Consider the following 13,128-nt stretch of genomic DNA (forward strand, 5'->3'; position numbering starts at 1 on the left):
TCTCCCTGCTCAGTATAATATCAAAAACACAAGAAAGAATAGTCCACTCTCGTCTGTACAATCACATAGCACCGCACTTACCCTCAAACCAATCCGGCTTCAGAAAACAAGACGGGACCGAACTGCAACTCGCACAGATCGTCCACCAGATATCCACAGCTAGGGATGCATGGAAGCATGCTGTTACGTGTTTCTTCGATCTTAGTAAAGCCTTTGATAGTCTCCCCCTCTACACTCCTCTGAACCATTCAACACTGCTCCATCGGCTCAAATGGCCGACAATGTTCGCTCGCCGCAAAGTAAAGCTCACCCTTCTTGCTCACTCCATAAAATACCTATATGCCCCACAACACATACGCATGCTCAACATCCCCGCTCAAGTTACGGCCCAGTCAAGCCTTTGACACGCACGCACTTGGCACCTCCCACCCTCCAGAACCGATCGCTGTAAAGATTCCCCACTGTACAAGTCCCTAGAATACTACAATGCTCTCCCTGCTAGCACTCGTGACGTCTCCTCCCGACCTGCTTTCAAACAAGAAATCTGCTCACTGCTGATTAACTCAATCTGCTGCTGCAGCGCTCACCCTCTCCCATACCTGTGAAGTTCAAAGAGATGTAAATCACTTTCCAACTGTTTAACCCACAATCTCACCTTCTCATATATTTATCTCTTATTGGCGATGGTGCCATCGTGAGAATAAAGAATTCAAATTCAAACAACAACAGCAACAACAACAACAACAACAACAACAACAACAACAACAACAACAACAACAACAACAACAACAACAACAACAACAACAACAACAACAACAACAACAACAACAGTCATCCTCCCGTTCTACCACAATAACCCCCCCCCCCTGAACAGCTACCCCAGGTCACCCTCAGGAATAGTCCGCTTACCGTAGCACAAAAACACAAACACCTCGGAATAATCTTTCAGCATGACCTCCGTTGGACGGAGCATGTGGAATACATAGTCAAAATATCACTCAAGTCTTTCAATATTCTTTTTAGACTAAGGTCTACACTCACCAGAGATTCTTTATCTCACATCTATCAGACATACATACTACCTATATTCTCATATGCGAGCAATGCTCTCACACCGTTGTCCCACACTTCCCTTGACAGGCTAGAACGACTCCAGCGGAAAGCCGCCAGAATATGTCTCCACATTCCCCTTTACACACACTTAGAACACTCCCACCTTTTGCATCGCATCAAATGGCCAACATTATTCTCACGCTTTAAAGTTAAACATATACTCTTCGCGCATTCTCTGCGCCACAATTATGCTCCACCACATATACTCTCACTGCATACTGCTAGCAACGTGCAACCTTCGTATAATTTACGTCGCTCTCGTACGTGGCACTTGCCAACTCCGCGGACTGACCGCTGTCTCCATTCTCCCCTGTACAAGGCCCTTCATTACTTTAATTGCCTGCCCACCCAGCTTCGCGAAATCCCTTCTCGTACTCCCTTCAAATCCGAGATATCCCTGCTGTTGCACAACTCTGTATGCTCGTGTAGCGACCACCCCTCCCCGTACACTTAAGTACGCAACTCTGTATGCTCGTGTGGGGACCACCCCTGCCCGTACACTTAAGTAGTCATTAACCCCTAGGCCCTGCCCACCCAATTCTTCCTCACTCTTTCTCCTTTCTTACACTATTATCTCTTATTGGCCACTGGCTATCGTGAGAATAAAGATTTGAACCACAACAACAACAACAACAACAACAACAACAACAACAACAACAACAACAACAACAACAACAACAACAACAACAACAACAACAACAACAACAACAACATACGGCCTCACTTACATCCACCGACAAACACCTCTCTCATGTCTAGACCTTGTTATCTCCTCACTCCACACCAATGATATTCATATCCAATCACTTCCACCGTTTGGCGTATCCGATCACACTACTATCAGTGGCCACATCAATAATCAACTGCCCCCCCCCCTTCAATAATTAACAACTCCCCTCCACGATCCAGAAGCACCACATTCTGGTCATGGACAGACAGCACTATCCACCTTCTTCGAGAAAACTTTCACGCACAAATCTCAGCCACCATCCAAACCAACACGACCCATGCCCAGTTGACACCTTCTGGCGATCCTGGCGCGACAAAGTCCTGAGCATCGCCCAAGAACACTGCCAAGTTACTCGCACTCACCCCCCTTGGGACAGGAAGAACGTGCCAGCACAACCATGGATATCAAAGGGCCTCTTGAAAGAGATCAAGGATAAGCACAGAAAAGACAGAATATACCTTCACTTACGCGCTCGCCCGACGACTGGAACACGTTCACTTCCCAAAGAAACTGTGTCGCAACCCTCCTGCGTCGTGCAAAACCGGATTTCGTAAACAACTCAACAGCCTCCTCTACTTCCCTACACTGCCTCATGAAGCACCTAAGTACAGCTACAAAACAACGCATACCCGAACTCGTCAGCCAAGCAACTCCCGCAACGACATCAGCACAAAAAGCCGCTGCCCTCAACGAATTCTTCATTTCACAGAGCAAGCTGTCCGTGGCCAATGCGGATGAGCAAACTCCAGCCATCAACACCACCCCTGACATCCTCAGTCCCCTTCAAGAAATCTCGACTTCCCAACCTGAAATCGAAAAACTCCTCCGCGGAGTTGATACCAACAAAAGCTCTGGGGTCGACTCTATTCCAAACCGCTTACTCAAAGAAGTGGCTAAGGAACTTGCACCGTCGATCATTCCAAACCGGAGAAATCCCACAGGAGTGGAAAGATGCCACCATTACTCCAGTACCCAAGCCTGGTGACCCAACCCAACCAACAAACTATAGACCCATCTCTCTCTCTCTTGAGCACTACATCAAAAATCCAAGAAAAAATTGCACAACTCAACTCCTCTACCAGCACATAACACCCCACCTACCCAACCAGCAGTCCGGATTCCGTGAGAAAGACGGCACTGAGCAGCAGCTTGCCCGGCTCGTCCATACCCTCTCCACTGCGAGAGACAACGGGAAACATGTCAATGCCTGCTTTTTGATCTAAGCAAGGCCTTCGATTGTGTGTGGCATGCAGGCCTTCTAGCAAAACTCTCCCACTATGGTGTCCAGGGCAACGCCCTGGAGTGGTTCTGACAGTACCTGTTGGGGCGTCGGCAAAGGGTCCAGGTGGATGGCGACCTATCGCCTCTCCTCGAGATTCCTGCCGGCGTCCCTCAGGGATCTGTTCTTGGGCCGCTTCTATTCCTCGTCTACACCATAGACATTCCACACGAATGTGAGAATCCCGGCACCCCCTGTAGCCAATTTGCAGATGACACCGCTCTGATTTTCATAGAGAGAACTCTTCAAGACTGCATCCGAAACCTACAACAGAGTGTCACAGCAGCTGGAGACTGGCTTCAAAGATGGCACCTGCTGGCTAACACAAAGAAAACAGTCATCCTCCCGTTCCACCACAATAACCGCCCCCCCCCCCCCCCCTGTACAGCCACCCCAGATCACCCTCAGGAATAGTCCGCTTCCCGTAGCACAAAAACACAAACACCTCGGAATAATCTTTCAGCATGACCTCCGTTGAACGGAGCATGTTGAATACATAGTCAAAAAATCACTCAAGTCTTTCAATATTCTTTTTAGACTAAGGTCAACACTCACCAGTGTATCTTTATCTCACATCTATCAGACATACATACTACCTATATTCTCGTATGCGAGCAATGCTCTCACACCGTTGTCACACACTTCCCTTGACAGGCTAGAACGACTCCAGCGGAAAGCCGCCAGAATATGTCTCCACCCACCCAATTCTTCCTCACTCTTTCTCCTTTCTTACACTATTATCTCTTATTGGCCACTGGCTATCGTGAGAATAAAGATTTGAAACAACAACAAATTATGCTGGGGGTAGAGAATCAGCCAGAATATTCTTACGCGCCTCAAGTTCACACTACATTACCATAAGAATGTATGGAGCAGTGGAAAAATGCGGGAAACAACACATGAAGGGAATGCAGTACCAGAACAAACACATGATAAAGTTGTCAGTCTGGTTACCACTTGAACAGCGGCAGCACTTTGATGTGCTTCTTTTGTTGACACAGTTCTGGCCTCAAACTGCGAATGCATAGCACCTCCAGCGTGAATCAGTGCGCGCTGTTCCAGGCTGGTGTGATGACATGACACTGAAGCTGCTGCTTCGTTCCTGCTGTTGCGTTTCGTTATTGTTCATTCCCATGTAACTACTGATGAAAATGGTTGAAAAGCTTTTCGTATTATGAAATTGACAACCTTGTTGTTGTGTGTATATAAATTTCGTTCGCCTACCTCTCTATTTTTAAAATAAATATATACATGTATACACCTGTCAACAAACAATGGATCACTCGTAACTAGTACTTCAGTAGTGTTTTGCTACTCTGAGTTTCATGCACTGTGTGCAATCATCAGGCAAAAATAGACATTGCATTGGCTAATGCCTACCTGGAATTGACCAGATGTAACTGCTGGGACAGTGTTCAAGAGCACTCGTGCGCGGAGCCAATTGTTACCCTTGTTTCCGCTTTGCGTGAAGACCCTGACATTTGCAGTGGAAGTCTTCACGTAGACGTTCAGCATACCGATGTCCTCACCGTACATGTGGTACCAGAAAGAGAAGGTACAGACCTTTGGGTGTAATGTGGTGTAATGTGGTGAGTAGATAATGGCTTTATCATCAGCAGTCCTTGAAGAGGCCTCGATATACAGGTAGTGACCTAAAAACACGCACACATAGCCGTAGAAGTGGAACATGCCTTGTTGTTCGCCCATAGAAAGAGTGTATACTCATATACGGCCACAACAGGTTCATTCACGAAGCATTGAACATTCATGAGGCCATTGAAAATAACTGACCGGTTAGACAGCAATTGGGTGCAAGCTATGAGTAACGGCTCGTCAATTCAACTACAAACTAAGCAGTCAGACCTTGCCACAATCGGATACAAAACTGACAGATTTCTAGCATCTGCCGCAACCCGACATTTAGCTCCAACTAGGCGATCGCCATTTAATGCACATACAACCGTGATATGATTTCTTGTAGATCAGATCTACCGTTGGACTCATATTGGGCTGACCCTGGCGACACAAATCACTTACCAGACCAAGTTGAACGATCTGACAAGGGACCTGTTTCTGTACTTGTTGTTGTTCCTGTGTTTCTCGTCCAGTCAAATTGATCAATGCTAGTAGCTTGTGTGTAGCCGCTCAGTCCTGTTGTAAAGTCAGCATGGGATGCTTTGCATGCTGATATACGATAGACATGTATAGCAAACCCACACACATGTTGCAGTACACAAACACGCGTACACGCCCACGAACACACACACACACACACACACAATTCGTACACACATACTCACGGAGGTACGCACAGGAAGAGGGTACAATAATAAATCCTAAGACTCTTCGAAATTTGCGTCCGTTAAGGTCCATCCGCATACTGACTAGTAGTAGCAGTAGTAGTAGCAGTAGTAGTAGTAGTAGTAGTAGTAGCAGCAGCAGCAGCAGCAGCAGCAGCAGCAGCAGCAGCAGCAGCAGCAGCAGCAGCAGCAGCAGCAGCAGCAGCAGCAGCAGCAGCAGCAGCAGCAGCAGCAGCAGCAGCAGCAGCAGCAGCAGCAGCAGCAGCAGCAGCAGCAGCAGCAGCAGCAGCAGCAGCAGCAGCAGCAGCAGCAGCAGTAGTAGTAGTAGTAGTAGTAGTAGTAGTAGTAGTAGTAGTAGTAGTAGTAGTAGTAGTAGTAGTAGTAGTAGTAGTAGTAGTAGTAGTAGTAGTAGTAGTAGTAGTAGTAGTAGTAGTAGTAGTAGCAGTAGTAGTAGTAGCAGTAGTAGCAGTAGTAGTAGTAGCAGTAGTAGCAGTAGTAGCAGCAGTAGTAGCAGTAGTAGCAGTAGTAGCAGCAGCAGCAGCAGTAGTAGCAGTAGTAGCAGCAGTAGCAGTAGCAGTAGCAGTAGCAGTAGCAGTAGCAGTAGCAGTAGCAGTAGCAGTAGCAGTAGCAGTAGCAGTAGCAGTAGCAGTAGCAGTAGCAGTAGCAGTAGCAGTAGCAGTAGCAGTAGCAGTAGCAGTAGCAGTAGCAGTAGTAGTAGTAGTAGTAGTAGTAGTAGTAGTAGTAGTAGTAGTAGTAGTAGTAGTAGTAGTAGTAGTAGTAGTAGTAGTAGTAGTAGTAGTAGTAGTAGTAGTAGTAGTAGTAGTAGTAGTAGCAGTAGGAGTAGCAGTAGTAGTAGCAGTAGTAGTAGCAGTAGTAGCAGCAGCAGCAGCAGCAGCAGTAGTAGTACCGTAAAGTACCGCCAGCGCGCCCCGTCTCGCGAGAGCGCCCCGCCTTGATTTTACAGCCAGAGAAAGGAAAATCGTATGGCAGAGTGCAACGAAGTGTGTACTATGTGAGAATCTTAGTGTACTAAGGTCACGCTTGGCAGGTTTTTGTGTGGAGCGTGTGTCCTCTTGAAGGTACGGATTGACTGCAAAATGTGCAATATGTGTACAAGATTCATGTCGTATGGCCTACAGACAGCAGACCACCTCCAGGAAAGGATGAGATGGTGGGGCGCTCTGGCGGTACTTTACGGTAGTAGTAGTATTAATTCCCGTAGCTATGCAGAAGACGTTACTTCAGTAACGTCTGGCGCTAGCCAGGGTCCACACAGCTTTCATTCCCGTAGCTATGCAGAAGACGCTACTTCAGTAACGTCTGGCGCTAGCCAGGGTCCACACAGCTTTAATTTGGTATTTGTTTGTTTGTGTGTTTGTTTGTTTGTTTGTGTCACGCCTGGCGCTATCCCGTATCTGACGGCAAAAAATCGTAGGGATGTTATACATTTTTCAATTCTCCCATTTTTTCAGGCATATCCTGGGATTCGAACCCGCACTATCGCCCTACATGCATTCCCCCATACACTTCGCATTCATACCCATTCTTCTTGCGTTTGAAAGCCCTATTTGAATATTGCGGGCAGCTGTATGTGGCCAGCTGTGTTTGATGGTACGGTACGGGAGACGGTGTCGTATTACCCTCGATCGTACCTGTCCCGTACCTATCCCTACCGTACCGTACCATCAAAGACGGCTGGCCACAATGCATATTCAAATAGGGCTTTCAAATGCAAGATCATAATGTGAAACAACTTGGAAGAATTAGTATGTATGCGAAGTGTATCGGGGGAATGCATGCAGGGCGCGATAGTGCGGGTTCGAATCCCAGGTTATGTCTTAAAAAAAAAAAGGATTTTTCAAAGACCGGGGGATGCATGCAGGGCGCGATAGTGCGGGTTCGAATACCAGGTTATGTCTTTAAAAAAGGACTTTTTAAAGAATTTATAACATCCCTATTCTTTTTTTGTCTAGGTCATCAAGGCAAAAAAGCATAGCGTAGGGCCCTGAGCTTCCAAGCTCTCTCGTTTAACATCGAATAACTCAACAGTGTTGACACACAAATTAAAAGAGCGCCGATGAGGCAAAAAAGAACAAGAATAGTTAAAAGTTGAGGGTATGGACAATGTGAAGACCCAGTAAAGGTAAAGAGAATGAAGAACATACATGGAGTGTGACTTGCACCAAGGAAGAAGAAGTCAATAAGGATATACAACGGTCACTAGAGTAATTTTACATGCAGGAATCAGAAAAAAAAGCTAGACAGACAGATAGTGGTGGATACTTACCGTTTGTTGTAGCTGGTGCACGATGCAGAATGTAAAAGCCAGCGATGGAGCACAAACACATTCACGCGTGAATTCAAACAAACACGCACACAAACGCACACGCGCACACACACACACACACACACACACACACACGCACACACACGCACACACACACACACACGCACACACACACACACACACATAATTATGGTATAGACATGTAGACACGCACACACGCACACACACACACATTCACAATAGAATTATTTTCTAACAATGCTTATGCACGTTGTATAGATGCAAAAAATCCAGTAGAATTTTGTAGCATATCTCAGAATCTTATAGAACCTGGCAGACCCGGTTGGGTGTTGAATGTGCAGGACCCTATTTTGTTTACTGCTAATTCCACTAACAGGCACTGAAGGTAAACACCTCCTGGTTTAGCCGGACCAGGGGGGCTTATACTCTTGGTAAAATGTGTTGGTCATTGAAACACTCTCGCAGGAACGTATTGATTGCGTAACGTATTTTCCGGAGTATAGTGCGCACTTTAGATATGCTATTTTAGGCCCTAAATCGCTGGTGCGCACGTTGCTCCGAATATGAAATGCATGTACTTCAATGAAGATTTAAGTTCGCACCCCCAATAAAGATTGGGGGTGCGCGTTATACTAAAGGTGCGCACTATCCTCTGAAAAATACGGCATGTTACGTAATTCCGTTCGAGTATTTTAGTGCGCACGTTGTATTTTGTTCTTGTCTTGTAGAGTCCGATGTCTGATGTGGTAATTATATGGTCTAAGTGTATATGCGAGTATGGTGTGATGTGTGACACTTATGGTATGTAGTGCATGCAAGAGTACGTGCTGTCAGAGTGTGAGAATCTGCTTCCGTCTGTGTGAGAGTGACTGTCAAGTGAATGCCTTGCATGCACAGTGCTAGTTTTGGTCTGGGAGTGAGAGTCATGTGTGATTCGTCCGTGGTCTGGTTGTCTTGGTCTTGGTCATGTACTCTGTATGCATTGGTCGCTGAATGGTCATCCCGATTTGGCGTCACTTTATCACTGCTTGTTCTTTGTTGTTTCTTCGTGTCTTCTCGCCTTTTTGTTTGGGTCTTGCATTTCCTTTCTCCTCCTGCACCCTCGTCGTTTATTGTCGATATAAGAAATGATATGGAATGAGACGCACAATCAAGAGTTTGCGTTGCTGTATGGCGGGGGCCTGGGTGAGAAGGTAACAACACACCAGTAGTGGTTCACCTATGCTTATACTGCAGATATTGATGCGCTAGGCCCACGAGCGGCAACTGCAGCCTGACATCAACGTCATGCTTCAACACTCCCGGCTCCTTCGCGTGCTGTAGTCCTGGCTACCAACCATTCCAATCAGCTTGCGCCAGTAAGTAGCTACAGTCCATTCATTGGAAACTGGCACCCTAAGGGCCTGGTCAGACTGCGGCAAATTTTGGTTGCCTGACGAAAACAGAAAAGAGTCCAGAATTTGAATCGCGATCACACTACACATGTGAGGAGAATGAAAATTCAAACTTCATTTAGAGCGTCAAGTGGTAATCTCCACGAACGACGTCAATTCTTTCACCTTGGGGATCGCCAACACCTACACCTTGCAATGAATGCTCTGTCTGACTTTTCCCGTCCACACACCACGTCATTTACTCTTCTCTGCGTGCTTGTGCGCTTATGAACTCTTTGTGTTCCCTCTGTTGACGCTTCAAAATCGCTCTATTGACACTGCAAAATCGCTCTGTTGACGCTACAAAATTGCTTATCATCTCCCTCCCTCCCTCCCCCCTCCCTCCCTCTCTCTCTCTCTCTCTCTCTCTCTCTCTCTCTCTCTCCCCGTAGCTCTCTCCCTTTTGAAATTCGCTTCCATAGAATTGGGCACCATTGCCCGTTTGGCCTTGCGAAGCAAAATAAAAATCAACAACAACAACAACCTTCAGGGCAATCCTTGCAACCATCCTTAAGGTGGCTGGGGCGGTACAACTTTTTAGGGATCATTTTGACTGCATCTTTGAGTTTATCGGCAAGGTGGAGATGAAATTTGAAAATGTTTTCTAGTGAATCTCTGGAGAAGAGCCTTCTCTAGCCTCTTATAGTTTTATTTTTACTTTTGGACAAAATTTGAAAAAGTTTTATGAAACGTCCGTGGAAAAATAACACGAACCTTTCATAAAACGTTTTCAAATTGTGTCCAAAAGTAAAAATATAACTATAGGAAGCTAGAGAAGGCTATTCTCCAGAGATTCACCAGAAAACATTTTCAAATTTCATCTCTGCCTTGCCGATAAACTCGAAAATGCAGTCAAAATTTCCCCAAAAAAGTTGTACCGCCCCAGCCACCCTAATAAAAAAGTTATGAGTTTTGTTGTTGTCCGTGGCCAATTAGCAACTCGATATCGAGATGAAAAAATCAGTGATTATCAGCGTCAATGGCGTATCTGCGCCAAATCCTGTTTGGAGCGGAAAAGCGTGGTCCGTTCTCGCTTTTTTTTGGAGCGTCAACTCTCGCTTTTGCCGCTCTGGCGGCAAGTTACTATGGAGATTCGGATTATAATAATAATAATAATAATGACAGTTCGCATTTCACTCATTGCATGAGGTCAACGCATCTGTTAACAATTCCGAGCCAAGCAGCTCTAACAGAAGCAGATTGCACAGCATCCAGAAGCGACAGATTAATGCATTGTAAGTCTTTCTTGACAACGTCGATCCATCTCAGACGTGGTCGTCCTCGGGGTCGTCGTATGTCTGTTGTGTTGATTGACATTAGGAGGGCTTGGAAAGAGGACGATTCTTCGCCTTCCCTCACTACATGGCCGAACCACAGCAGTCTCCGTTGCCTGCAGACTTGGGATAGTGGGGTCTGCTCGGTTCTGGCATACAGCGCTGTGTTCGAGATTCGTTGTGGGTACGTGATACCAATGATGGTACGTAGTTTCTTCCGGTGCCATACATTGACGACGTCGGTTAATGTTTGCGATAAGGTCCAAAGCGCACAATTATACAGCAAGACAGGCAATATCAGGCAGGAAAACATACACAGCCTGGAATTCAGGTTGTGGCGTTTCCATGGAATGCTTGCAAATGCCCGATTTGAAGCGTACACTCTGGCTGCTATGTCTTCTGCTGTGCCTAGCATACTCCCCAGCAGCTTCACCGATTTCCAGGAATCATCTTCCTTGGTCACAGTGAAATATTGAGTTTTTGCCACGTTCAGCTTCAGATTGTCATCCGAGAAAACGGGTTCACACACACGGACGGTTTCTTCCACAGATGATCGCTCATGCTGATGGGCAGTGGTGTCGTCTGCGTATTGTGTGAAAGTTGCTGGTAGGTCTGACGCGGGTAGAGCTTGCTCTCGGATCTTACGCATGGAACCTTCGGCGTAAGTTATAAACATTATTGGTGACATTGGGTCACCCTGGACGACGCCGATGTTCGTTGGAAATGGTTTGCTTAGTTGTTTACCAAGCTTCGTGCGGGCTGTTGTGTTTGATACTAGGACTGCAGTGGTGGACGTTGGTGCGCCAGCAGTGGCTAACCTCTCCAGAGCAACCTGACGAATGACAGTGTCAAACGCACCGCTGAAGTCCAATAGTGCCGATGAATATGACCAGTCGCCAAGTAGTGCACGCTCACACATCGTCCTGGCGTAAAAGACACCATCCGTGGTCGATCTGCCAGGGCGGAAACCAGCTTGGCTCTCTGCCACATATGACTGCTCATGGAGTGTGTGTCGTCGGGTGAGTATTGACGTCAAGATCTTACGGACGACGGAAAGGAGCATAACGGGGCGTAAGCTTTTTGGATGTCCTAGAGGCTTGCCGGCTTTGTAGATGGGAACGATGAGGCCGCAGCGCATGTCGTCAGGACAGTACTCTGTAGCTTGAACAGCGTTGAAGAAATTCGTCAGCCAGGGTGCGAATAGGTTTTTAGCTGACTTCAAAGCATCAGCACTGATACCATCAGGACCGACAGCACCACCAGACTTCTGCTTGATAATTGCAGACCGTACTTCTTCGATTGTGAATGGATCTTCCTCATTCGATTGCTGCCTGAGGTCGAGTGGCTGGCCATCAGTGTAAAATACCGATTCATAATATTCATTAAAGGCATTAAGATTCCATGAGATGTCTGCCATGATTCTGCCGTCTGCGTCAGCAAGACGCACAGGCGCAGCCTTCTTCCCAGAGCGTAGTTGGCGTAAGTTGTTGATGGCGTTGAAGTAGGACCGTGGGTCAGGGCGTAAAGCATCTACTTCAACAGCCTTACGTTGCCAATATTGCTCGCCCTCCTTCTGTAGTATCCTTCGAATCTCGTGAAGTTTTGCAGATCTTTCAATCTTTAAAGCTTTACGTTGCTCTGGATCAGGTTCAGCGTTTATGCGGCAGCGCATCCCAGGATTATTTCGATTTTGCCGCAGTCTGACCAGGCCCTAACTTTTTGGTGTCTCTCTCACGTAGTTGTAGATATCGTGAAAACAACAGTACATCCTGCATTGTGTGACCCGTGCAATTACTCCTTGCCACATTTCAGGCGTCCAAGAACAGGGAAATAGAAATTCAGCCTGGTTTTACTAAATTCGGACAGGTATGCCATGGCAAAATGTATGGAGAAGCAGATCCAAAACCCAAATTTTTGAGATTTAAAGTGAGTTTTATGATCCTCAATTCGACCCAAATCCGACTTTCAAAAGCCAGCGGGACAGTTTCCGATGAATGGACTGTAGTACCCTTGGACATCTCTTATTCGGGCACCTTGGAACTGGGCACTGCCCTATATCAGATTTTCCTGCACGTCAGGATAATCCTACCTGCCGTGCATCATACTACTGCAAGCTTTGATGAAGTTGGCATGTATTGCACTTGTCCCAGATTTAAAAAAGAATCAATCGATTTTGAATGTGTGAACTGCAGAGATTGGCAAGGACAAGACATTTAAAAAGGAGCATGTGCATGCACGCCATTGAGGAAAAAGTCAAGAACAATGCACTTTTTGTCATAGCAACTCAAGTTGAAGGTGGCAGGTGCAGAGACTTGCCCACATCTGAGAAGTGCGGATAAGAGATGTATGAGTTTAATTTATTGGGGAAACTGTCACGGTAGTGCTTCCCAAACCTACCTGCTGAATTAACGTATTGTCCGGGCGTAATAATAATTTCACGGTCTGCGTGAGACGAGTCTCGGCTGGGAAGCCGAGTTTTCCGGGCATAGCGGCTTCATTAGTACTTTCATTCCTGTAGCTATGCAGAAGACGTTAATTCAGTAACGTCTGGTGCTAGCCAGGGTCCACACAGCTTTAATTTGGTGTTTGTTTGTTTGTGTGTTTGTGTCACGCCTGGCGCTATCCCGTATCTGTCCCGTACCGTACCGTACCATCAAACACAGCTGGCCACATACAGCTGGCCGCACTATT

General features: G+C 46.5%; 1 protein-coding gene across 1 annotated transcript in view; it reads right to left on the minus strand.

Moving 5' to 3' along the window:
* Positions 1-12,109, minus strand: part of LOC135827212 (MAM and LDL-receptor class A domain-containing protein 1-like) — an 88,992-nt gene extending 76,883 nt beyond the window's left edge. The window contains exons 1-3 of the mRNA XM_065339741.1: positions 10,969-12,109; positions 5,160-5,306; positions 4,503-4,774 (exon numbers count right to left, since the gene is read on the minus strand). Of these exons, the coding sequence (XP_065195813.1) occupies positions 4,503-4,774; positions 5,160-5,306; positions 10,969-12,109 (1,560 nt within the window). The remainder of the gene's footprint in view (positions 1-4,502; positions 4,775-5,159; positions 5,307-10,968) is intronic.
* Positions 12,110-13,128: the final 1,019 nt, after the last annotated feature.

This window comes from Sycon ciliatum, chromosome 11, assembly GCF_964019385.1.
Source record: "Sycon ciliatum chromosome 11, ocSycCili1.1, whole genome shotgun sequence".
Classification (NCBI taxonomy): Eukaryota; Metazoa; Porifera; class Calcarea; order Leucosolenida; family Sycettidae; genus Sycon; species Sycon ciliatum.